Source organism: Solanum tuberosum, unplaced genomic scaffold (assembly GCF_000226075.1).
Source record: "Solanum tuberosum cultivar DM 1-3 516 R44 unplaced genomic scaffold, SolTub_3.0 scf00068, whole genome shotgun sequence".
Classification (NCBI taxonomy): domain Eukaryota; kingdom Viridiplantae; phylum Streptophyta; class Magnoliopsida; order Solanales; family Solanaceae; genus Solanum; species Solanum tuberosum.
Genome location: NW_006238994.1, coordinates 1,907,951 through 1,935,167, shown reverse-complemented (window position 1 = coordinate 1,935,167; position 27,217 = coordinate 1,907,951). Strand labels below are relative to the sequence as shown.

At 31.3% G+C, this 27,217-nt stretch overlaps 4 protein-coding genes across 4 annotated transcripts in view; 2 read left to right on the top strand and 2 right to left on the bottom strand.

Annotated features, from left to right (window-relative positions):
- Window positions 1-5,154: 5,154 nt before the first annotated feature.
- Window positions 5,155-8,366, bottom strand: LOC102594533 (ADP,ATP carrier protein 1, mitochondrial-like). The gene is made up of 4 exons (XM_006345398.2): window positions 8,267-8,366; window positions 6,877-7,352; window positions 6,429-6,800; window positions 5,155-5,782 (listed from the first exon to the last, which is right to left on the bottom strand). The coding sequence occupies exons 2-4, from the start codon at window positions 7,342-7,344 to the stop codon at window positions 5,486-5,488; spliced, it is 1,137 nt and encodes a 378-aa protein (XP_006345460.1). The 5' UTR covers window positions 7,345-7,352; window positions 8,267-8,366; the 3' UTR covers window positions 5,155-5,485.
- A 2,836-nt stretch (window positions 8,367-11,202) lies between these two features.
- LOC102593877 (uncharacterized) lies at window positions 11,203-13,681 on the top strand. The gene is made up of 6 exons (XM_006345396.2): window positions 11,203-11,495; window positions 11,568-11,632; window positions 11,817-11,869; window positions 11,973-12,434; window positions 12,608-12,782; window positions 13,295-13,681. The coding sequence occupies exons 1-6, from the start codon at window positions 11,351-11,353 to the stop codon at window positions 13,484-13,486; spliced, it is 1,092 nt and encodes a 363-aa protein (XP_006345458.1). The 5' UTR covers window positions 11,203-11,350; the 3' UTR covers window positions 13,487-13,681.
- Window positions 13,682-14,000: 319 nt separating this feature from the next.
- Window positions 14,001-14,689, bottom strand: LOC102594199 (uncharacterized). Its single transcript, XM_006345397.2, has one exon. The coding sequence runs from the start codon at window positions 14,420-14,422 to the stop codon at window positions 14,219-14,221; it is 204 nt and encodes a 67-aa protein (XP_006345459.1). The 5' UTR covers window positions 14,423-14,689; the 3' UTR covers window positions 14,001-14,218.
- A 6,887-nt stretch (window positions 14,690-21,576) lies between these two features.
- The window catches only part of LOC102593334 (telomerase reverse transcriptase), a gene marked incomplete at its 5' end in the record, with an annotated part of 21,689 nt that continues 16,048 nt past the window's right edge, over window positions 21,577-27,217 (top strand). The window contains one exon of the mRNA XM_015307842.1: window positions 21,577-22,035. Coding sequence (XP_015163328.1) covers window positions 21,577-22,035 — 459 coding nt within the window. The remainder of the gene's footprint in view (window positions 22,036-27,217) is intronic.

Here is a 27,217-nt window from a genome sequence, read left to right as displayed (position 1 = left end):
GAACTAGATACCATTCATACAATTTATTCATTGATACAAATTATATTTGTTAATACTATTATATTTATTGATACATGTACATACTAATTACATATACACAATTATCTAACAGATATACAAATACAATCGTTGACACATATACATATTAGTTTCATATATACAATTATCCAACAAATATACAAATATAATTCTCCTCTCTCTGCCCTCTTTCTTTCTCGCTAGCCTCTCTCATCTCTCTAACATGTAGCTATGAATCATAATTAAGCCAACTATATCTATTTTACCTCATTATATTTCAATTTTTTGCTATTTTTTAAAGTTCCTCTAAAATTAACGTCAAAAAACAATTTCTGAATACACTTTTTAAACTTCAACTTCGAAAACTAATCTTTTTTCCCAGCTTCAGCCTAGTATTGTCCAAATGGCTACTTCAAAGATGGGCCTTCTTTTTGGTCCAACTTCAACCATAGGACAAAGCCCATTAACTGATATAATCAGCAACCATCTTTTACTTTAGTCTTTAGGAAAAAGGAAAAATTACATAAATATACAAATTAAGATATCATAATTTCTAAAATTCCCTATCATATTAATTTTTTTTTACAAAATTCCCCTCTTTGATACATTTCTATCCCCTCATCTCTCCTCTTGGATACATCTCTCATATTAAGTAATGTATCATTTGTAATGTATCGAACAACCAAAGAATGTATCCGAAAGTAATGAAAAATTCAAGATTTTTGTAATTGAGAAAATTTTCGAGATAAGATGTAATTAGCCTCCAAATTTATGATAATTCTGTATTTTATACTCAATTTTATTTAAATAAATTTTGATGTAAGATTTTTAGTAATTAATTGATCAGATCTAACCGTTTAAGATTTTTAGTAATTAATTGATCAGATCTAACCGTTTACCGTTCTAATCCGTTCTCCTAACATTAAGGGAGTGTTTGGTATGAAGGAAACATTTTCTAATTTTTTAATGTTTGGTTGGCTTAAATGATTTGAAAAATGTTTTCCAAATCAACTTATTTTCCTCAAATTTAAGAAAAATGATTTCCCTTGTTTCTCTCTTTTCCTTTTTTTCACATTTCTTCCTCCCGGGAATAGAAACGAAATTGTATTGTTGTTTTAAATCTGTATTTTTCTTTTATTTTTGGGGTAATTTATAACCTATAAAATAATAAAGATTCAACGGTCTTGAAAGATGAACACTGATTGTTGAATGTCTTTGTGAAATTAGGTGAAATGTGTTATGTAAAATTGTGTACAAATATTAGAGTATATTGATGTATTTTAATGGCTATTCGTTAACGCCAATGGGGAAAAGAGATTTATGGTGGTTCAAGTGGTAGATGTAAATGTTGGTAAACAGAAATACGATTAAAAGTTGTGAATGAAAGAAATTTTGGGGAAAAAAATCGAATGATAATTGTTAGTTATTTAGGAATGTAATGATACTAGTGAGAGTGGAAGGTTGTGGTGGTATCTCTAATGTTAAAAAAAAAATGGAGAGAAGTGAAGGGATGAAGGAGGAATGAAGTGAAAAAGAAAGAAAAAATAGATTTCTTTAAATAATAATAATAATAATAATAATAAGTGATATGCCATTTAAAATGTGATGTGGATGATGATATGTCATTTTTGTCAAGTGTTTGAAGTTCACACACAATGATAGGGGTTTAAAATGCTTAGTTTCACTGAGTTTAATGGTTCAGTTGATAAATGATCAAGTAAAATGGTCCAGAATACAAACTCATACAAGTACAAGGGTCTATCAGACCATTCCACCTTATATAAATGCAAATTATAAGTGCTAACTATACATATTCTATTCAGTGTTACAAACATAAATACACATGTATTTACTGAACATATTGATACAAATGATGGCAATCAATTATGCAAATACAAATGTTGAATGTGATACAACATTGATATAATTGTATTCGTATACAAATTATATTCGCTAATACAATTGATACAACATTGGTACAAATGATTCGCTAATACAATTAATACAACATTGGTACACATGATAACAATCAATTATACAAATACAATTTTGAACTAGATACCATTCATACAATTTATTCATTGATACAAATTATATTTGTTAATACTATTATATTTATTGATACATGTACATACTAATTACATATACACAATTATCTAACAGATATACAAATACAATCGTTGACACATATACATATTAGTTTCATATATACAATTATCCAACAAATATACAAATATAATTCTCCTCTCTCTGCCCTCTTTCTTTCTCGCTAGCCTCTCTCATCTCTCTAACATGTAGCTATGAATCATAATTAAGCCAACTATATCTATTTTACCTCATTATATTTCAATTTTTTGCTATTTTTTAAAGTTCCTCTAAAATTAACGTCAAAAAACAATTTCTGAATACACTTTTTAAACTTCAACTTCGAAAACTAATCTTTTTTCCCAGCTTCAGCCTAGTATTGTCCAAATGGCTACTTCAAAGATGGGCCTTCTTTTTGGTCCAACTTCAACCATAGGACAAAGCCCATTAACTGATATAATCAGCAACCATCTTTTACTTTAGTCTTTAGGAAAAAGGAAAAATTACATAAATATACAAATTAAGATATCATAATTTCTAAAATTCCCTATCATATTAATTTTTTTTTACAAAATTCCCCTCTTTGATACATTTCTATCCCCTCATCTCTCCTCTTGGATACATCTCTCATATTAAGTAATGTATCATTTGTAATGTATCGAACAACCAAAGAATGTATCCGAAAGTAATGAAAAATTCAAGATTTTTGTAATTGAGAAAATTTTCGAGATAAGATGTAATTAGCCTCCAAATTTATGATAATTCTGTATTTTATACTCAATTTTATTTAAATAAATTTTGATGTAAGATTTTTAGTAATTAATTGATCAGATCTAACCGTTTAAGATTTTTAGTAATTAATTGATCAGATCTAACCGTTTAAGATTTTTAGTAATTAATTGATCAGATCTAACCGTTTAAGATTTTTAGTAATTAATTGATCAGATCTAACCGTTTAAGATTTTTAGTAATTAATTGATCAGATCTAACCGTTTAAGATTTTTAGTAATTAATTGATCAGATCTAACCGTTTAAGATTTTTAGTAATTAATTGATCAGATCTAACCGTTTACCGTTCTAATCCGTTCTCCTAACATTAAGGGAGTGTTTGGTATGAAGGAAACATTTTCTAATTTTTTAATGTTTGGTTGGCTTAAATGATTTGAAAAATGTTTTCCAAATCAACTTATTTTCCTCAAATTTAAGAAAAATGATTTCCCTTAAGGAAAATATTTTCCAAAACTCTACTTCATCCTTAAATCGCAATATTTTTTTTTCTTACCCTACCCCTTACCCGACCCTCCCAATCCAAAAAAAAAATAAAATAAAATAAATTAAATTTTCTTATTTTTTAAATTTCAAATATTTTTTTTACCCCTACCCTCAAACTAGCCCCCCCACCCCACCCTCCCCCAAACAAAAATTAAAAAAATTAAAAAAATATTTTTGAAAAACATTTCAAATGTTAAATTTTTTATTTTATACGCCCCCTACCCCGTCAATTTTTTTTTTAAAAAAGTGATTTTTGAAAAATATTTCAAATTTCATTTTTACACCACTCTACCCCCGACCACCCCCATCCCCAGCCACCATGTCAATTTTTATTTTTATTTTTTTAAAAAAAATTGAAAAATATTTCAGGGTCAGAAGTCTGGGTCAAGTCCAGGGACAAATCTCAAGGTCGGATTTTGGAAAGGTCGTCGGGGTCGGGTCCTAGATCGATTATCGGGGTTGACTTTCGAGTTAAAAATTATTTTCCTAAAGAGTATTTTCTAGTCTCAAGCCAAAAATAAAAGATATTTTCTGGAAAATGTTTTTCATTCACCAACCTAACATTAAAAAATATTTTCTACTCACCAACCAAACATGAGAAAAATAAGTTAGAAATTCACTTGTTTTCCAAGAAAAATTTTTCTAGAAAAAACATTTTCCTTCATACTCCCTCTGTCCAACAATAGTTGTCCACTATTAACTTTACACACTCCTTAAAAATCTATAAATAGAAGGGTAATTTTACTATATTACCCTTTGAATATAATAAATACAATGTCTTGAAAAATATAATAGATAAATAACTATAATTAATGATAAGGGTAAATTAGGAACTAAGTGTAAAATTATCAATTGATTTCATAAGGTTGACATGTATTGTTGAACATCTCAAAATAGTACAGTGGACAACTATTGTTGAACGGAGGGAGTACCAAACACACCCTTAGAGATTGATAATTGCTTACACCAATCCATTGAACACACATGTCATTTCAATTTTATTCCTAAACCCTAGTTAATAAATACACATTCTTTCTTAATTATTGACTCAATCATAGTAATTAGTACCATAATATGATTTGACGAATACACCGGTGGGGATAAATTTTTTCCATTAATCAAATCTTGTATAAGTGGATCTGGTTTTTGCTGTTACTATTCTCAAATTGAGTGACTTGAAATTTGTTTGATATAGCTCTAGAATTTTAAGTTTTTCCAACAGAATCGAATCTCACTTATTTTCAAGTAAGATTTACTTAGCTCGCTTCTGATTCGCGGAGTAGCATACAAATAACGACTAAATCATTCATGGTACATAGTAAAATGGTAGAATATTCATTTCTAATCAATAATTCAATTGAGGAGTTTGATAGCCTTGTTCAAATTATTCCTTTGTGTTGTCAAAGGCCCACTTAAGCCTTGAAGTGAGATTCAAAATATGTTGAACATTTTTCGCTTGATGTGCACTTCAATGTCATCCATCATCAAGACTTTATCATACTTATCCTTGCAAATTAGCATTTCCTAAAGAGCAACGCTAAATCATTGAAAAAATAATAATTTCTTCATCCATGTATTTATTATTCATGTTTATAATTATTTGTCTAGTCTTTGTCCATATATTTTATATATACACTCCATTTGCGCCTTTACTCATTAGAGCTTCAACTTCATTTGCGCTTTGTGCTTAGAAACCAACAGACCTTAGAGTTTTTTCTGTACATTTTGGTTTTGATAAATTCACATGACAATTGGAAGCACCAAGAAAAACACACAAAATAATCAATGATTTAACATAGAATGCACTCAACTACATTATTGAGTTGGCTGGATAATCTGTTTAAAAAATTGCCCCATAAAGTGGGGAAAAGAAAGTTGAACTTTTATGCAAGATATGACTAACAAAATTGGGCATTGTACAATGCCTTAATTTTTAGGAACCTGAAACTAAACTAGCAACTGAACTGAAGCAGCAGCTGCTGCAATATGAATCACATCTCCTACTGAAGTACTATCAACAAGATACTTCGGTTTTGGTATTCGAAATTCAAGTTAGAATATTCGGATTAATGTTAGGTAGAGAGATGGCAAACATGATTGCTGATCAAGCTTAAGCGCCACCAGAACCATACTTCTTTCCGAGTACAATTAATTGGAGTTTGTCGTAGCCAGAAAGGACACCAGCACCAGCGATAGCACGAAGAATGTTTGCACCAGCACCCTTGAAGAGGGACTTTGGACCCTCATTCTTCAAGATTTGAGTAAATGCATCCATTGAACTTTTGTATTTCACTGCTTCACCAGATGTCATCATCATTCTTCGACGAACAGTGTCAATTGGATAGGATGCTAGTCCAGCACCGTTTGTGATTAACCAACCTAGTGCAAAGCTAGCAAAGAAGCTATCCTGAAACCAATAAACAACAAGACAAATAATTTATTAGCATACATGTGTATGCAAATGCTTCTTTCATGTTTTTAATACTGATGGGCTTAGATTTGATAGCCTTGTTCGTGAATATACACATAATACGGCTTCGATAAGCCGCCCTAGATGTTAGGGTAGATGGATTGCTTAACCAAGACTAACTCAACCTGAGAATTAGTGAGCTTTATAAGTTCGGCCACTACACAAGCCGCTAGTGGAGAAAGCTCGAGAGCTTCCCTTCATTCATTATTAAGCCAAGGTCTCAGGTCTCCAAGTCAGCCTGTACTCTCTCGAAGAATCATGTACCCATGGACATAAGGCTTGGGAGACCTTCCCTTTCTGCCGAAGCTTCATGGGGAATGTCTTATTTCCCAATCAGATGTTTGGATGTGAGTTATACTCCACGAGGAGTCAAATGAGTATGGACTTGCCATGACATTTGAATACTTTTCCCGTATGACTAGAAATGCTCAATGACAATTTCCAAATGAATCAACACTCAACAGTATTGAAGGCATATGTTTTAGACATCCAGTACCAAACTTAAACAAGAAGATCATCATGGAGAGTTTGCACAAAATAAAATTTGACAATGTGTAGTTAGTTAGTACTGATGCAGCATTACCTGTAGCGACCCAGTGAGGACAACCGGCTTCAAAGAATCATATAAACCAAAGTAGAGACCACGGTACACAATGATTCCAACACATGAGATGTTGAATCCACGGTACAGTCCAGCAACTCCATCAGATGCTAATGTCTTCTTGTAAACATCAACCATACCATTGAACTGTCGATCTCCTCCTCCTTTTGCAGCCTTAGCATCATTTGCTAGCCTCGTTCGGGCATAGTCAAGAGAATAGACAAAGAAAAGGGAAGATGCACCAGCTGCACCTCCTGATGCAAGGTTACCAGCGAACCATTTCCAGTAACCGTCCCTATCCTTTTTGAAGTTAAAAAGCCTCTTGAAGTAATCCTTAAACGCAAAATTCAAGGCCTGTACAAAAAGCGAAAGAGAAATATATACCACGAGATCAACGAAATGATTGATTTTGTCTGAGAAAAGAACGAACCTGAGTTGGGAAATAACGAATAACGTTTGCTGTGTTGCCTCTCCACAAAGCCATAACTCCTTCCTCCTTCATTGTTCGGCTAAAACATTCAGCTATGCCACCGTATGGTTTAGATAACCTCCCAGCCTTGATCATCTCATCCTGATTTTGGATCAGGAGTTTCACACGCTCAATTGGAGCAGCTGCTGTCTTTGAAACAGCTGCTGAGACACCACCCATAAGAAAATCAATTGCAAAGCTGGAAAAGCCTTTCTCTGAAGGAGCTTGGACGAAAACTGGCGATGAGTAAGATGAAACCACGGGCATGTCATATTTCCCTTCACATCTATGCAACCAGGGCTTAGTCTGATTTCCATATTTATATTGCCTTTGGTATGCCATAAGATCTCGATTTTGGGTAGATCTAACAAGGAAGTTCCCACCTACCTTGTGAGTAACAGAGGGGTATTGTGGCTGATCAATCGTCATCTCTGTCTCTATACAACGACAAATGCAAACATGTAAATGATATTGCAACAAACATAGCTTTTTCCTTACAATTACTAGACATCCATAATTATGTTCTCTCTTCACAAAATTTATTCGGAAAGAAGGAGCCAAAAACCTTCAGAGAATCCTCACGAACCATATTTCTCCATTTGAATTCAAAAAAATTTAACATTATAGAACCAAAAAAAATATGATCTGCACCATAATTAATTCAGGCTAATGCTCAAAACTGATTATAGCAACAACATCGGTTCTATTTTAGTTTCACAAACCAATTTCAACAAAAGAAAATAATGTTAAGCAACAGATCAATATCCAATAACAACTTTTTTTTTTCATATTCTACCTTCCGATACTTCATATTGCAGCAAAAAAAAAAAAAAACTTATAAAACATTTTAAAATGGAAATTCAAGCAAATACGTATACATACACTACATCAGTATAATCATTCAAAAAGGAATTATTATTATTTTGTCAGAGTTACATTAATCCTGGTTCACAAATATTTATTTTGAGCTCAGAGTCTATAAAAAACAGTTTCTCTCTACCCCACAAAGATAACAAATAAGGTATGCATACATCGTATCCTCTCAGAGTCCACTCGTGGGGTTACACTAGTATGTATGTCTAGTATATATATATACAATTGTTCAAATGCTAAAAATCACTTTGACATGATCTTATATACATTTCAATTTCATAAAACAAGTGTGACAAAGGTGAAATTAGATTCAAAACTTATTCCAAATAATTATCATATAACACACATATATCACATAAAAAGAAACAATCATCTAAAAACAAAACAAAATGGAATAAACTTAAACAAATTCTACCTTTGAAGAATGTAAATATAAGTTAACTTTTTTTAAAAGAGAAAATAAAGAAAAGGTTAGTACCTGATTAATGAGATTAAGTTTTTGGGAATTATGGGTTGCTTTTTAAGTAAGATGTAGAGAAGAGAGAGTCTTTCTCTTGCCTCTAACAGTGGAGTCAAAAGTGGAGATGATAGGTACAGAGGTAGTTAAGGAGAATGTTATTGCTTTAAATATGACATTTCTAACTAAAAAAATATTTTAATTTCTCTTCATTTTTTCAATGCCACTTAATATTTTTAAATTTTTAAATTGTAAAAGAAATAAAACAAGAGTTTTAACATTTTATTTATCTTCTAAATAATATCGTTTTCTTCATCATAACTAGATAACTAAAGGACCAATTTATTAGTATGTAAAATAAAAGAAATAACTCTAAATTAGACACTGGACGTCTTGTCTTTGTCTTCAAAATGGAGTCAAAAAAATTGAGATGATTAGGGATGGCAATAGAGTCGGACGGATGGAAGGTGTTGAACGGGTAAGGTAGGTTAAAGTTTATGCGGAGGCATGAATGTTATAAGGTGGGAATGGAAAATGAGAAAAAAAAAAAAACTCCTTTTAGTAGGGGTGTACAAAATCGAACTGAAAACCGAACCAAATTGTAAACCGAGTCAAATCAAAAAAGAAAATCTGACTAGTGGTTTGGTTTGACTTGGTTTGGTATTGGAAAAAAAACCCGATTATATTTGGGTTGGTTTGGTTTTAACTTTAAAAAATCAACCCGAGACCAAACTAACCCGACATTATATATGTAATTTTGAATGGTCCAATAAAGATTATAGTTCATAGATGTTGATAATTATAATAAAACTTAAATCAAAATCAAATTAATACTAATGCAAAAAGAAAATCAATTCAACACTAAGAATGACAATAATATTGAATATTTGTTCTTTAGTTTTACATTGGTTTAGACAATTAAAATACATAATCTAATTTTAATTTTCCTTAAATATTTAGTAATGTAACTAATACTTATTAAACTTATTTTAGCATGATTTAGTACTTTTAAATTATGATTATTTTCATTATGACTTTGCAATATTTATTTTATATGATGATTTCATTATTATTTTTTATTAAATATTTTAGTGTCATCAGTACTCATCTCATATTTTGTGTTATTTTCTTAAGAAACACCTTAGATAATTGTATTTTGGTTGGACTAAAAAAATATTTGGTGCACAAGTTAATTATATGTTTGTATGCAAACTTTACCGAAAAAATCTAAGGTTTATTAGTTTGGTTTGATTTATAAATTTAAAAATTCGACACAATGGTTTGGTTTGATATTTGAAAAACTCGAAAAAATCTGAATTTTATTAGTTTGGTTTGGTTTATAAATTAATTTTTTTTACACAAATGATTTGGTTTGATATTTGAAAAACCCGAACCAATCCGGTTATGTACACCTCTACCTTTTAGATTGCATTTCTCAATTTCACCTTTTTACGGTCTATAAATTTAGGGATCATTTGGTAGAGTGTATAAGAATAATGATAAATAGAATATATTAGTAATGTTTGGTAGAGTGTATTAGCAAAATTAATGCATGCATTAACTTTATGTATTAGATAGAAGTAGCTTGAATTTTATATATTGAATATACTAAAAATCTAAAATTATTCTTGTCTTCTTAGTGCATTGTTTTCAAACAAAACGTAAATATAGTATGATTTGCTTTGATATTTGAGTTCTTCGAAATTCTGTAATTTGCATTACCAGTTTACCACTATCATAGAAACGTTTTTCAATTATATACAATCCACTTGTGGACTCAAATTGTTTTTTCTACTTCGAACACACAATCTTTTTTCTACTTCTTATTATATAACATAAACTATTTAGTATTATTATCTTTCCTTTTCACACACAAATTTAAATTGAGGAATAATTTTTTAGGAAATGGTAGTAAGTGAAATCTTCACATACTAATTGATTGAACTACTCATTGATGATTGATCATATATTTTTTCACTAAAAGTTGTGTTCTTTGATTTCGTGAAAGGATATCACTAAAAATATAGTGTTATTTTCTTTCCTGATTGAATTTTACTTGAAGATTTTGACTTTTCAATATTTTTATGATAAAAAGTATTTGTTGAAAGACAACACTCATAAAGATAATAATTTATTAAATTTATATGTTCAATGGTCAATAAAGCGACAAATCAACTACTAATAATGATAGAATTCCCAATAGGTTGAATTTTAAATCGGTGAATAAAGTAGGCTTACAAAGAGTGAATTGATTGAGAAATATATATATGTTAGTTGAAAGGTTGTGTTCACAACTCATGATGACAACCATCTATGAGTATTTGTATAATGATATTGCCTTAAATATAGTCATTAATTTGCAATATATTTTATTTTCAAAGTTATGTTTTGCACTATAATAAGTATATTAAGATTAGTTGGAGATACAGTGATATAAGTTGATTTGAAACTTAGATGTGTTTGTTACGAAGGAAAACATTTTCACAAAAAATATTTTCTTGAAAAATAATTGGATTCCTTATTATCTTTTAGTGTTTGTTAAGTAAAAAAAAAATATTTCAAAAGTATTAGTAATATGTAAGCTAGTAAAACATTATGAGGATGGAATGGGATGGAGGGCGAAATAGTCAAGAAATGAGATTTGGAGACGTTGGGTGCGTGGAGATGAAACAATGAACTTGAAAGTTACTTACATAATTTATTTTCACTACAATAAAAAAAAAGTCATTTTTAAAATTTATTTTTCTAAAAAAAATATTTTGCATCGCCGTACCACACACTAGATCCACAAGTAAATACGTTTTAGACCATTGTCTTGTAGTTAGATCTGTAGTTAATTCCCATGGATTAAAAACTCAGCAAAATAAATAATAAATAAATAAATGAGAAAAATCTCTAACGGTCAAAAAAGAAATAAATAAAACAAAAAATAAAAAACCTGGAAAAGCCTTAAATCCCAACGGTCTTGTTAAATTCTCTTTGTTGTCAGCTCCTTCAACAACAAAGAAACGTTGCATTTTCACCTGTGAATTCATTTTTATTTCTCGAAATTTTATCTGGGTTTTGTACATACTCTGTTCATTGTTCAAGAAGCAGAAGAGCTTCATGGAGATAGCTGTCATTGATTGGAAAACCATTGATTCAAGATTTGTTAAAGACGATCTTTATGAGCATTTTAAAGCTCCTCAATGGGTTGATTTTTTCGCCCCCGATGCTCCTGTTGATGATGATGCTTGGTTCTGCAGACCTGGTAAATTTTGATTCTTAATTTTACTTCATTTTGGGGATTTTCTGTTTAACTTCTTCTTGTTTTGGAGAACAGAGTGTAATCATCCAAAGACTCTGGAAGATTTCTATAAAGTAGCTACCCCTTCCTCCTCTTCGAAGGTTTGTGCTTTCTTCCTATTTTTGAAAATCCCACAAGTGGGGTATTGTAATTTGAGTGTTTTTGCTAGTTTTAAGAGTACTCTGTTCTAAATTCATGTGGGTAATGGTTAGTTTCTTGAGAATCAAAGATTTGCTCTGTTATTTGACAAATTTTGCTTGCTAAATTTTTGTTGTGATTTTACAGCTTCAAAGATCAGCTAGTGTATCTGATATTCCTCTTGGGGAACGAAATAGGAGGTATAACAAATGGAAGAAAAAATCCAGTCTTTTATTATGCAATCGATTCTACCTGAATTTTATTTGGACAAGATTATGAAATAAATGGTGTTTTCAATTTCAGAGATGCAACATTGAAGAAGAGAGGGCTAATTCAACCGCTGATATCATTGAATAAAGACTTGAAATGTGATAAGATTGTTGAAGATAGTGAAAATCAGAATCCCAATTTTGCAACCCCTCCAAGGTTCTTCAAGGCTAAATTGATGAAACAAACAATCAAGTCGAGCGCGGAGAAGAAGCCAGTTGATGAAAAAGAGGAACATATACCAAAGCTGAAAAGTACTCTTTCAGCTAGGAATCTTTTTGCTGGTGGGGATTTGTTGAACAAGGTGTCTGAGTTTTGCAATGAGCTGAAGAGACTGGTAGTTACCAGGACTAAAGAGAGAGAGAAATGTGCAGATGAGAACTTGCCACTAATTGTTGATGATAAAGAAAGGGAAAGGAAGCCATTGCTGGAGATGACTAAAGAAACTAATGAACTAGTGGCAAAGAGCAACACTAAGGAGAAACAGAGAAGGAAACTGTAAGTTTTACATCACATACTTTATTTAGGCAGCCAATTTTTTGCATAGAAAATACTAGTTTCAGTTGAACGCATAGCTTATAGTTGAATAGTTACCCAAATGAAACAATTGGCCAAGCAAATACATTATTAGAGGTACTGAGTATAACTGTTGGTGAACTCTATCTATGCAGGAGAAATGATAATGCAGAAAACACACCAATACTTGTGGATGTGAAGAACATTAAGCGCAGAGATGAAGAGATCTTGTCTCAAATCCGCACAAATCCTCCCACTCCTCAGTGTTTCTCAGCCAGCCGGGGAGTTACAAAGGCCGCTCCATCTAAACCTTTGAAATCTAGGCCTCTGGTATGTGTAAACCTTATTGAATTTTGCAGTTCAAGACTCGCAGACAGTAGTAGCCTGTGATCTTCTCACTTTGTGCATAGTGATACTTGTTCAGAAATTTTCAGCCTCACTAACACAATACCCTCTATGCTACAGAGTCCATCATTATGAACTGTTATTTTCTACTTGTTGTGATGTGTTTGGTCCATTATCTCCTTGCAATACCTTATGAGCTAACTTATCATGTCGAGTTAAGACTAGGCCAAGGGTCTATTTCTGTAAAGTTTCAGTGCAGTGCAGTCTGCAATTTTAGCTACAACCAACTAATCCTCAAGATTCGATTTCATATGATATTTGAGCTGAGCTTGGGCTAGAATCAGCACTATTTTAGATCATTAAGACATGGCTTATTCTGTTGTTACCACCACTAGCTTGTTCTGATAAAAAAGTAAAGAGTATTTTTAATGTTTTGAACTGTTGGTCAAAATAATCCTGGGACTAATAACACTGAATTTGTATGAAATAAACATTAGGAGACAAGGGGGATCCTTCAAGAACTGGAACAAAGCAGCAATGAAGGGAAGAGAAAGGAAGATCCAGGGAAGATGATGACTAGTAATAATAATCAACAAGGACAGAGAGGTGCTGCTATTGTTGCTGAAAAAGAAGCTGCAAGAGCTTTGGATGTTTTCTGGTTCTTGAAGCCTTGCACACTTGCTAGCTGAAAACATTTCATGAAGTGCTTACTCCTTCCATACTTAAAAGTGTCATTTTGCTTTTCCATATTCTTTCATTCTTTATAGTTTCTGATACACTCAATCAATCTTATGAGTTTACCCCCATTTCTTTGAGGACAATAAGTTGTAAGAAAACAGTTCAAAAGTCCAGAATATTAAATAACATTATCATTTTATTGTTCATTGGAATATGCTTATCTTTCTAATATACTATTATTAGAAAGATAAGATCAGAAAAGATTGTGATTGATTCTTGCCATGGGAACCTAAACACAGCTTTCAGCTTTATCTCCATCTCCTATCATGATGGACCACCAAAAAGAACCCCACAGCAGAAAAGGAGTCCTCATCTTTTTAACTTGGAAATAATTCTCTTGGAACAATGATAACCAAAACAGCAATATTCAGATCTCATAAACCCCAGTCTAACAAAACTAAATCCAAAACCATTAATCTTGAAACATTAAAAACTAATTGAATTAATGCATAGAAACAGAAAAAATTGCAACCTATTATAACCCTTTTTTATTAATGCACTTTGATTTAACATGAACCATCAAATCTCTGAAACAAAAAAAAGGTCTTGCAGAGAGAACCCACCAAACAATCCACAAACCCAGAGTTATCCTAGGCTGAAACTTGAAAATTGAAAAAAAAAAAACTCTTAAACCAAAACATATTATTTACAGAGGGCTTCAAGTTTAGTGAATCTTGAATAATCTACCTTGTAGTGACACAAAACATACAATTCAAGAACCTAGCCCAAGCATGTCGTATCCTTGGGTACATCCTTCCTGTATAAACACTTGATTCCCTACAAAGATCCTCCATAGTTTCCACAAAAAGATTCAAGCTTCTCATCGGAGGTATATACAGAGTCAAAGGCACTGCAGAAAACGCCACTGCAAAGAACAAGTGCAGCATCTCTCACTTAAACCAAAAGATGGGTTTTTCTCAAAAAGCTAACAACTTGGAAAAAGGGAGTTTTGTAATGAATTTTGAGAAAAAAGGTATACAAGAAAAGAGTTTTTTGGAGTATTGTTGTGGTTGTGGTTGTGGTGAATGATTTTTGAGGAATTGAGATTTGGATGAACTTGGACCAATTTTGTTCATATATTAAATCAGATTGTGAGGCGCGTGTAATGAAAGCTACTTCCTCCGTCTTATATTACTTCATAAGCAAAAAGATAATTTTATTAGTTTATTTCTTAAAAAGTTTCTTGAGAATCTTATCTTATAAATAAATAAATATAACTACTTTTTTAAAAAATTAATTGCAAAAATAAAAAAACTTAATTAATATTTTTTTAATTTAATAAGATAGACAATTAATAATCCCTCCGTTTTAAAAAGAATGGTCTAGTTTGACTTGATACGAAGTTTAAGAAAATAAAGAAGACTTTTGAATCTTATGGTCATAAATTAAAGTTATGTCAAATGTACAAAATTGTCATTTAATCGTGTGGTCTTAAACATGTCACGTAGAAAGCTGAAATTAAAATGTTACCAAAAAATGAAAAATGTCATTCTTTTTTAAACAGACTAAAAAAAAAGGAAGTAATTCTTTTTTAAACGAAGTGAGTATGGAATAACTTAAGATGATTACGAAACCGAGTGAGTAATCAAGAAAGACCAGCCGTCTGTTTCTTTCCACTTTTTTACCGCCACCTGGTTGTCATCAGTGGTTTTGGGCTTTTTCTTTTTCTTTTTTCGGTAAAGGGGTTAATGGGACATCCGGTTAACTTTAATTGTATAACATATCATAATTTGTCTAGTCTATATTAAGTAAATTATCGAGATATGATATATTTTTAGCAAAAATATTTAATTAAAATTAAAATTATTTTTTACCATTTTTCTTTTGATTATTAATTAAATATACTTCTATGTAAAATAAAATAATTAAGAATTTCATTAAATAAGGATAAATATAGAAAAAAATCAATAATTTTTTTAAATTTTAAATAATTTACTTATTTTGAATTATGAAAAGAATATCACTAATTTACTTAATATGAATCAAATGGCGTATTACAATACCCTCTCTACCTTGCACTAAAATTAAATATTTTTACTTGTCTAGTTTAGATAATTAAAAAATAATTTATTGATTGATTTTAAATTTATTTTTGTTATTAATTATAATTATTTTTAATATATTTTATTTTCTGTAATAAATTTATTATATTTAAGAGTGGTGATTTTGTTTGGACAATCTTGTGTTTAATGAGTTTAGGTGTATTGTATGGCTGAAATTTGTACAACTAAATCATAAATTATTAAACAAATTTGATTGATGTGTAAGAAACAGGCAGGGGTCTTGATAGGTGTATAAGTGAAAATAATAAGTACTCCTATTAGTTTTGGTATATATATATTCTTAATGTATGCATTGTAATCAATATAGCTAATTGTCATTAACATTTTTTATGGTCATTAGTTATTTGTATCATTCGATTGTTAATTAATTATCAATTACTATCAACCACCACAGTTAATCACTTACATGTCAACCGCTATACCATAAATATTTTGTCTACAACTATCATTATCTCAAATCCACATATGTCATGTGGCCTAAAACCCTTAAAATTTCTATCTTATTTTGGTGTTTATCACCTACCTTTTTCCTCTCTATGACCTCTAATAAAATTTTAAATAGAGATCCAAATTAAATTACATCAAATCAATTGTTAAATTTTTTTTCAATAAAATGAAAGAGGAGTTAGCATTTTTACTGCAAGTTTACGTATTTTGTTTGTTATATTGAATTTATTAAATATATAAAAATAATTTATTAAATATTTGATAATTTTTTATTTTTAAAATCCAAAATCTATAAACTTACCATTCTAACTTTATTTTTGAATGACAACTATACAAGTTCAATTGTCTTTGAAATTTGTATCATTAGATGTATGGGACTGGAAAAGATCCAATGGTTCTCAATACAAAATATGAGCGGAGCCATTTTAGGCGAAGATTAATTTGTTATATATTTTTTGTTGAAAATTATGTAGGGTATAAAAATTAAATTAAATTATTATTATTATTATTATTATCATTATCATGTATATCTTTTTTTGCATGTTCGTAACACAAAAAATATATATACCCTTTATTGAATTTCTGGCTCCGCTATTTTAATGGATTATTACTTATGGGTCGAGGAACATACAATACTTTGGAAGCTGATCTGGAGGTGTTTCCCTTACTATTTTGGTAGTATATGTTTGATTTTGACAAGTTGATATTATCTAGATGTTGACTTGTATTCTTATCTCATGATTAAATAAAAAGGAAGTTTGGTATTTAAATTGACTAGCTCTTTTAAGAAAATGGTTAAGTCCTTAATAACTATTTTAGCAAGTTACAAAATGATTTTGAAATTGTGATCTATATGATCATGTTCAGTATTTTCAATTGCATAATTCATTGGTGAATAATTTTACAAAAGAATGGACACTTGTGGGTATTCGGAAGTTTGGATTATAAGATCTTTTATTTGATTTAATTTTGGTAAAGTGAAATGTAATTATGAGGAAAATGTGGTGAGTGATTTTTTGTTTTAAAAGAATAGTTTAATACTAGCTTTTATTATGCTCAAATAAAATTGAGTGACTTTTTAATTATAAAAAGTTGCACATTAGTTTTGATGGAATAAGTAAGATAAAATTAATTGACAATCTAATAAAATTATTTTGAATATTGTCAATTCACACGTTGATAGTTCCATAAAAATTATTCTACTACACTTTCCTTGGAATGATTTTTTATTTCATTTGAAAATTAATGGTTGGTCATAAAATTCAAATTCAATTCGAAATTATATTTTAAATTAAAAAAAATAACTTATAACTTTCTTTTTAATTAAGCTATTGGCAATTGGCCATTTTTTAATTAATATTTATTTTTAAAGTTATAATTAAATATATTCAAGTATGTATATTATTCTAAATTATCGTTATAAAAATGATTAAAAATAATTACATTTTGAACTTTAATTTCATAAATTTTTAAAAAGCAAAAATATTAGAAATGACCAAACATCTACTTAGTGTGAATAAAATATGAGGATGTCAATACATTGGATGCCAACGTAAAACTTAACTGTTAATTTATGACAAATTATTATATATACAAATAATCAATGCTAAATAACTAAGAGTCTGTTTGACATTGTTATTGGAAGATCAAAAGTATTTTATTTAAAAAAAATAAATAATCAAGTGTTTGATAAATCCTTACATCTAGCTTTAAATAGAAGTAGAAACGGTTTTCTGTTGTTGGGAAGAAGCTAAAAATTTCTATTTCTTAAAAAAAGGAGAAGCAAAAAATTATTTATTTGAGAACTAGACTATCCCTTTCATATATACATATTTACCAATATATCCTTTACTAATTAATTATCTCATTAAGTTTCATTCAAGAGTTTTATATGTTATTTTACTTTTTCTTTTATAAAACTAGAAATAAAGGTAACAACAATATTTTTATAGGATTAAAAATATGAATGACTTTATTTATTTTTGTAGTGATTTTTTGATTTTTTCGTATAGTGGTTTAATTTGTGGAATGGTTTTAAAATTTATAAGTATTTAATTAAAATAAAATCTTAAATAAAATTTTTGCAATAGATAATTAAAATAATTTCTCTCTATAAAATAATATTAATATTAAAAGCACATTGATACTTATTCTTTTCGTAATTTGACTCTTAAAAATACATTTTAAAATTTTTTAGCCAAACACAATTTTTTTTTCAAAATCACTTTTTAAAAAGTCATTTAAAAAAAGGGTTTCTAGAAATAAATAATTTTTAACAAAACGAACACAAACAACACACTTTTGATTTTTTCTTAATACGTGGTATTCAATGACCTGATGTAATATTTAATATTATTAGGAGCATTTTCTTTTAAGAAAAATAGTTTCTATAATTACACAAATTTAAATTTAATTGAATTTTAATACGTATAACAAAACTTCGAAAGAAAACTAGAAAAAGAAAAAGAAGTTCATGGTACCAAAGATTAAATAAGTATAATTTTTTATGAGAAATGTATGCCGTAGAAGAGGAGGAATCAATTTGACTATTAAAAAAAGTGGGTAGTTGTTATCGTACTCGAAGCCACCGGGCTGACCTAGTGAGTTCTAGATTCGTGTAACAAAGACCCAATTGTGCATTTTGGTTTTTATACCTATTTTGATTTGTCGTATTCGAGTTAATAATCAGATTTTTTAATTTTATATTAATGAGATAATAGTAAAATGTGTCTATATTCTATTCTCATTAAATTTATTGGATATATTATTATGGAAGTTTTTACATAAATTTCATAGTGCTTAGAGTTAATTATATTTTATCCCTATTCTTTTCTAAATTACAGAAATCTCTTAAATTTGGTGGAACACGAATATATTTCAAGACTATTTTTATACATCGTGTTTCGGTCTCGGATACATCCCTTAATGTTCTGATACATCATGTCTCTGTTTTGGATGCACCACTCCACGTGCCAATATATTGCGTACGCCTCGGTACATCGCTTAAAGTGATGTATCCGAAAATAGGAGATAGTATGAATTTTTATAATTTTTTCAAATAGTAGAAAATTTTAGAAAATATGAGAAAGTAAATTGTGTATTTTAGGTATTTTTCCTATTGTTGTTGTTGTTGTTATTGTTTTTGCCTTTTGGACCCACCTGTCTAATTAATGTAATTTGTGTTAGGTATTTTTGTGCTTACATAATTAACGTATAATTATGTTTTACTTATTTGTAAATTTGTAAAATAAAAAGAGACTTTATATGAGTACAAAATAAAATGTTTCAAATGGGAAAAGGATTTTCGGAGTATCAATATTCTTCTAATTTTATGTCTTCTTAATCAACGCTCATTAGATTCGAATTAGTAGAGTTAATATCTCAAAAGATCACCCAACTTTGAAAAATTATCTAGTAAAGTCATTGAATTTTATTTTGTATCAATAAAATCACTCAACTTAGTCATTTCTATCAATAAAATCACTCAACAAATTTATCATCATAAAAGAAATTTGAAATGACAAAATAATTTACTTTTTATAGCACGTAAATATGAATTTCACAAATAAATAAAATTTTAAAATCCATTAAAACTTTTTAACGGATATAATTTCTTTTAACTAAGTAGGCGTTACGTAAAAGCGCATAATGCTACTGCCAAGTTTGATTAAATTATTATAAATAAAAAAAGATATGTTTTTTAATGATATAGTTTCTTTTTTGATGTTGATCAATTTGAACGTGTTACTCCAGTAAAACAACGACACTAATTAATTGTTTATCTAATTTACAAGTATATTTTATTGATATAAAAAAAAAAAAATTAAAATGTGTGCGGTTCTTCATTTTTTTCATACACCTATCATGATATATTGCAAAATTTAAATACATAATAATATTATAATAGCTATTTCACTAATTAAGTTTGTCCATAAAAACTTCTTAATAAATTTTTAATTTTATTTATTTGCGAGGTTCATATTTTTATATTATTTTGCCATGTCAAATTTGTTTTTTATTGACAAATTTAGTCTAGTGATTTTATTGATATAAATGCCTAAGTTGAGTGATTTTATTAATACAAAATAAAGTTTAATGACTTAACTAGACAAATTCTCAAAGTTGAGTGACCTTTTGAGATATTAACTCGAATTAGTATCAAGTACAATTACACTTGGGAAAGAAAAAGAAAAAGAGGAGGGGCTCGGGGAGTCCAGCGGTCATGTTTTTCAAGGGCACTTTCCGAAGTCTAGAACGCTCTTTTTATTAGGTGGGATGGACAATTACGTCGGTATTGGTACGATAGTGTCTCTGGAGCTGCCCCATTTTGGAGCCAATAGATTTTGAATGACCTCCCACTTTGTGTAGGTCGAACTTTTTTTTCAACCCTCTCACTTTGTTCAAACTGAATTACATCTATTTTCTCATGATAAAAAAAGTGGTTAACTATTTCGAAAAATTCCTGATGCAAACATGCCCCAAATAACACAATTTAGAATTGGATTTTTTTTTAAAAAAAAATTCTTAAACTTTGTGTCAAAAGTAAAGTCAAATAAACAAATTAAAATATAAAGAATATTAGTTAATTTTGAAATTTATTTAATGATACACGTGGCATATCTAGTTAAGGATCCCACACTTGATAATTTTATTACTACATCCGTCAACTTTTAATTGTCATAGTTTCTTTTTTCAGAGTCAAACAAGAAGAATTTTGACTAATATTTTACTATGTAAATTTTTATCATATTGATATGCAAAAAAATGCAATTTATTTTTTAGAATATCAAATTAATATAATCTAATTTCACTTTAAAAAAACATAACATAACAATTAAAAATGTATAAAGATTATTACAAACACAAAACATGAGGCTAATACAAAACCACTTTGCATATTGTTTTGGTGGCTGAGATTCATTGCATAGAAGCCCCTCGAATGTCAACTTGAGTAGGCAAATTGGCTTTTTAATTCCCAATATATATAAATAAAAAGAGAGAATAAACGTGGAAAGTTCTTTAAATCTACTTAAGTTTGATTTTAATTGGAATATCATAAATGTCGTGAATGAATCACTATTAAAGTTCTTTTCCTGTTTGGATCATTCTAGAGAAGTCTGGGAGAAACACACGAACTAATTAATAAAGTTTTCCTTTTTTCTCCATATATTTAACTCATTTAGAAAAAAAGAAAGTTTTTTTTGAAATTTGTGATTTAAATAAGTTATAGATATTTATCTGGCTAGAAATCATGTCGTAAAATGAATATTTAAAGTTAAATTATTACTAAATATAAAAATATGTTATTTTTTTTGGAACGGACTAAAATTAAAAGTAAGTTATACAAAATGAGACAGATAGTATATTATTTGATGCGAAATCGAAAATGCAATAACAAATACTATAGTATAAATAACCAAACCTTGGTCAACTGATTTTACCTTTACTAATACAAGTATAACCAAATGTGAATTCAAAAATTAAGTAAGTTTTAACTTTGGGAAACAAAGTTATTGAGAGGGAACTAAAAAAAGAAGCAGATTTTCTTTACTGTTGACTTTTACCCCAATTACCGTTGGGTAAAAAAAAAGAAGCGATTTTCCAGAAAGTTAAAAAGTCATTACAACTTTTCAGTTTTCACTCACAACACTCTCCTTCTCAACACACTTTTTCTCCGTTCGATCCCTCGCCGGCCGGCGATGAAGAAACGGAGAGTTCCAGAGATTCTATGGAGGCTGTTTCACAACCGTGCACGTACTCTGGGAGCGACAATCTTATCTCTAATTCCTCTAAAATCATCGACGAATTGCCAATGCAAGGGTCGCCGGTGCCTCGGATGTGATGGAGAATATGGCGCCATTTCGTTTCTTCTTAAGGAAAACGATCCAGATGATTATCGGAAGCTTCTCAACCAGTGCTTCATTGTCGTCTCCGATCAAGCACCTCCTCTACATGGCTATGATCCTGACTGCCGCTGGGCACATCTTGAGGTATTCGTTTTTTTGCCTACTAGCATCTGTTTTAATTCAATGTTATGGGAAAAAAAAATTGTAAGCATTTTCGAAATAACTCTTTTTGAATAGAAACAATCAGGATTTTGGCGGGAACTTGTTGAAATTCTCACTTGTTATTCAATTTTGGCGGGAAACTGTTCCTTGATATTGTCTTAGTTTTACTAAATTGTAATTTTGTGTGGTTTGTCGTTGAGGATTTGACTGTTCTGCTGAAATGTTGATGCTGGGCTACTGCAGTTGAGGGAAAAGTATGTCAAAGTGTGTGAGATGAGCGTATGAATTTCGTAAATTGTTTTGGAAATGGAATTTTACAAACCATATAGAAGATACTATGAGGTGAAAATCTTTAATTTGAATATATTTCAGCAAAATATTTTCAGAATAAAAATTAATTGAAGAGCAATACAGTTGACACTTGAAAAGCAAAATATGATCATCTTTTTTGGCTGATATGCTTAAGCTAAACTCGGCTGGTTATTTAGCTAATTGAATAAGGCTGTAGATCACTGTTAAGAGTTTTGTTGTGTACAACTTTTGGAGTTGACAAACTTGGCAGAAACCGAAGAGTGTAGCAGGGCGTTTCATGTGTTTGGTTTGGAAATAGCTGACAGTTCAGTTTTTTAGCCTCAATAGTGACAATAATCCAATAAAACTTTCAACAGTTTTACGAGACAAGACTCATGTGTATTCCATTTCATGCCTAAGATCAACTCATTCCTATCACTTCATCCTTGTTGTTTGGGCTGACTATACTCATGTTTTTCCTGTATTCTTTTTATTTCCCAAGGTTTTTCCTGTATATCATGAGAAATGGGCTGGTTTTCCTGCATTTAACAGCCCAAGAAGCCTTGTGTCAGCATACTAATATCATAATTGTTTAGTACATCAAAGACAAATCTTTTCTTTGATTACTGTATGAAATGGATTCTGGAAGTGTAACTGGTTCAAATGTTTGATGGTACACAGTTTGTTACTTTTATCTTGGCAAAGGGAAGAACATGGACTGCAGAATGACATCCCCACGGAAAAAGAGCCAGTTTGAAAGGCTAAATATGAATGTACTTTGGAACAGTTTCAAATAGTTTATGCTGAATTTTGGGGTTGATTGTGCATGTTTTTGAGTGTATTTCTTTTGACATGGGTTTGAGTTTTTTTTTTTTTTTGATAACTGTGGTGTCCGCACCAACTTGCACGCATCTCAACTAATTTCACGGGATTACTATTGATAACTCCATGAATGAAGATTAATCCTTGGAGAATTCACAGAGCATTTGAGAGAAGAAGAAGGAAGAAGATTGTATTAATGTCTTGATTCAGTGAATCTGTACATACATGCTTATATATACTACTCTTACTATGAATGAATACAAAATATCTCTAACAAACTTTGTAACTAACTATTGCCATGTCATCAGCTAGTAACTAACTCTTGGAATCTTCTAACTAACATAAGCTTTGTTATTTCTGCATTTGCTAACACTCCCCCTCAAGCTTATGGTTGAAATATATTTTCATTCCAAGATTGCTTAGTAGTAGATGGTGTTGTACTTGTCCAAGACTCTTTGTGAGTAGATCAGCAAGTTGATTCTTGGTGTTAATATATTCTGTCTTCAGAACTCCTTGACAAATTCTTTCTTTTACAAAGTGACAGTCTATGTCTATGTGTTTTGTACGCTCATGGAAGATAGGATTAGCTGCTATTTGTATTGCTGCTTTGCTATCACATACCATTTTTACTGGTACTGTTATATTGACTCCCAACTCTTGTATAAGCCTATCAACCAAGTTATTCAGCTGCACATGTGGCCATGCTCCTGAATTCTGCCTCAGCTGAGCTTCTTGACACAGTCCCTTGCTTCTTAGACTTCCATGATATTAATCCTCCTCCAAACTTCACTAAATACCCTGTAACTGATTTTCTTGTTTCAAGACATGCCCCCCAGTCAGAGTCGCAGTAAGCTGTTAGCTGTATAGTTTGTTCTGCTGGCATTAGTAATCCTAGACCAGGTGTTTCTTTGATGTATTTTACTGCTCTTAATGCTGCCTCCATATGTGACTCCTTAGGACAATGCATGAACTGGCTAAGAACTTGTGCAGTAAAAGCAAGATCCGGCCTAGTCATAGTCAAATAAAGAAGTTTTCCTACCAACTTTTGATACATTTCAGGATTAGCAAGTGGTTTATCATGGTCAGGACTTGAACCATTCACATGCTCATCATATTGAATTGATGTGAGTCTTTTGTTCAGCTCCAAAGGTGTATGAACTGGCTTTGCTCCTCCTAGTCCAGTTTCAGACAACGGTTCCAAAGCATATTTCCTCTATGTCATCAGGATGCCCTTGTCTGATCTAGAAAACTCAATGCCTAAGAAGAATTTTAATTCCCCTAGGTCCTTCATTTTGAACTTCTTTTGAATTTCCTGTCTTGTATTACATAGGAGTTGGTGGTTGCTTCCAGTGACTAGAATATCATCTACATACACCAATATCACTACAATATCATCCCCACTTTGCTTTGTGAATAGAGAGTAGTCATAATGACTTTGTTTGAACCCCATCTAGACTAGTGCATCAGTTAACTTCATGTTCCATTGTGGAGGTGCTTGTTTCAAGCCATACAATGACTTGTGGAGTTTGCAGACCTTGTGACTCTCCCCCTGTCTAGCAAAACCACAGGGAATGTCCATGTAGACCTCTTCATGCAAATCACCATTCAAGAAAGCATTGTGGACATCCATCTGATATATAAACCATCCTTTGGAAGCAGCCAAAGCAACCATAGACAGGACAGTCACCATCTTTGCCACAGGACTAAAAGTCTCACCATAATCAAGCCCTTCTTGTTGACTAAAACCTCGAGCCACAAGTCTGGCCTTGTACCTTTCAACCTCCCCAGAAGCTAAGTACTTAATTTTATATATCCATTTGCAGCTAATAGGCCTCTTGCCAGGTGGTAGATCCACTATGCTCCAAGTCTGATTGCTGTCCAGAGCATCAATCTCTGCTTGCATAGCCTGTCTCCATTTAGGATCAGTAGCAGCATCCTTAAATGAACTCGGTTCAGAAACAGCTGAGTAAGCACTCAAGGCCATTCTATATGTCGAAGACAAGTGATTGTAAGACAGGTGATCTGCTAGTGAATAAGAACATGCAGTAGACTTAGGCTTAGAAACAAAGTCCTGCAGCCATAGAGGGGGCTTGGTGGACCTTGATGACCTTCTAGGAAGCACCTCAGGAGCTGGAGGAAGCACCTCAGTAACTGGAGGGAGCACACCAGTAGACTCAGGTGAGGCTGGTCTAGCACAATCAACAGAGGAAGAATGTGGAGATGAAACCACAGGAGGTGGGACAGGAGAGACATAGTCCATAATTGGAAACATAGCATTAGGTGAGGCTTGGAAATGTTTGTAAGGAAACAAATCTTCTTGAAACACCACATGCCTATTTACAGAGAACATTTGTGCATGAATATCATAAAGAATATAGCCCTTTTGTGTGGAGGAGTATCCCATAAACACAGTAGGAACAACTCTTGCAGAAAACTTATCAGGTTTCTGAGGACTTGCAGCATAGCACAAACACCCAAACACCTTGAGATGAGCCAAGTCTGGAGGATGCCTGTACAATTTTTCAAAGGAGGATTTGTAGTCTAGTAATTTTGTAGGGATTCTGTTTAAAATATACACAGCAGTGAGAACACATTCCCCCCAGAATCTCAAAGGTATAGAAGCTTGAAACCGTAAAGCTCTGGCCATATCAAGAATGGTTCTGTGCTTTCTTTCAGCAACCCCATTTTGCTGTGGGGTATACACACAAGTAGTCTGATGTAGAATGCCCATGTTACTCAATAGAGTTTGAAATGCAGTGCTGAGAAACTCACAACCATTATCAGACCTGAATGTTTTAACACTTGTGGAAAATAAGTTTTGAACTCTTGTAAGAAAATTTTGTATAACAACTATTGAATCAGCTTTTGAAGCAATCAAAAAAACCCATGTATATCTGCTGAAGTCATCTACAATAGTAACAAAATACTTCTTTCCATTGTGAGTAGGAACTTTATAAGGTCCCCACAGATCACAATGAATCAATTCAAATACAGCAGTAGTGTTATGAACACTTAAAGGGAATGGAAGTTTAGATTGTTTAGCTACAGGGCACACAGTGCAATGAGAACAATCTGTGAAGTTTAGGGATTTGAGAGACTCATGCCTCCTTATTACATCAATCGGAGCATGTCCTAATCTCCTATGCCAAACATCACTAGAAACAGACTGATCAGATACAGGAGATACACTAGTGGTGTTAACTAACTGCTGTGAACTAGACTTGTGACTTGATTCTTCATGAAGAATGTAAAGGCCATGCTTTTCTTTACCAATCCCCTTCACCTGACCAGTGGAGAGGTCCTGGAAAATGCAAAAATCAGGAAAGAATGCTACCATACAATGTAATTCTTTGGTGAGTTTTGAAACTGACAACAAGTTGCATTTGAACTCAGGGATAAAGAGAACATTAGATATGGAGTTGTTTGTGAATACATAAGACCTTCCAACATGGGATACTGATGCATTTTTTCCATTTGGTAGGTGTACTTTATTATCTGTATGAGAATGTGTCTTCGTTGCTTTGTCAACAAGGTCCACGTTAGATGTAATATGATGAGAGGCTCCTGTATCAATAATCCATTTACTGCTACACCTACTACTACAAGATAAAGTTGTAAGAGAGCTACCTGCATTTGCAACAGTTGTAATGTTTGCAGAGGACTCTCCTACCTTGTCTCCTCCAGACTTTGTGAGTAGTTGTAATATCTGCTGGTATTGATCTGAAGTGAAGAATGCACCACTATTTGATCCTGCACCAACTCCTGATTGACATGAGTTATTTCCACTCTCTTCTGAAGCAGTAGCTTGATTAACATACACATTTGGCTTCTTTTTAGATTTGAAATCTACAGGATATCCAACAATCTTATAACACTGTTCCCTAGAATGACCTTTGCACCCACAATGCTCACACACAAGCAATGACTTCCTGGCTTTGTAGCTTCCTCCAGAACTACTGGCACCACTGCTATATCCACCACCAGATCCTCCTGAATATGAACCACCTGCTCCACTTGGAAAGGAGTTTTTAGATGTAACTGTTCCACCACT

Excerpts from the sequence above, each read along its gene's own strand:
- LOC102593877 (XM_006345396.2), top strand. The coding sequence starts at position 11,351 with ATGGAGATAGCTGTCATTGATTGGAAAACCATTGATTCAAGATTTGTT. Across the intron at positions 11,633-11,816 it reads CCCCTTCCTCCTCTTCGAAG|CTTCAAAGATCAGCTAGTGT; the intron begins GTTTGTGCTTTC and ends GTGATTTTACAG. Across the intron at positions 11,870-11,972 it reads CTTGGGGAACGAAATAGGAG|AGATGCAACATTGAAGAAGA; the intron begins GTATAACAAATG and ends TTTCAATTTCAG.
- LOC102594533 (XM_006345398.2), bottom strand. The coding sequence starts at position 7,344 with ATGACGATTGATCAGCCACAATACCCCTCTGTTACTCACAAGGTAGGT. Across the intron at positions 6,801-6,876 it reads TTCGTTATTTCCCAACTCAG|GCCTTGAATTTTGCGTTTAA; the intron begins GTTCGTTCTTTT and ends CTTTTTGTACAG. Across the intron at positions 5,783-6,428 it reads TCCTCACTGGGTCGCTACAG|GATAGCTTCTTTGCTAGCTT; the intron begins GTAATGCTGCAT and ends TATTGGTTTCAG.
- LOC102594199 (XM_006345397.2), bottom strand. The coding sequence starts at position 14,422 with ATGCTGCACTTGTTCTTTGCAGTGGCGTTTTCTGCAGTGCCTTTGACT.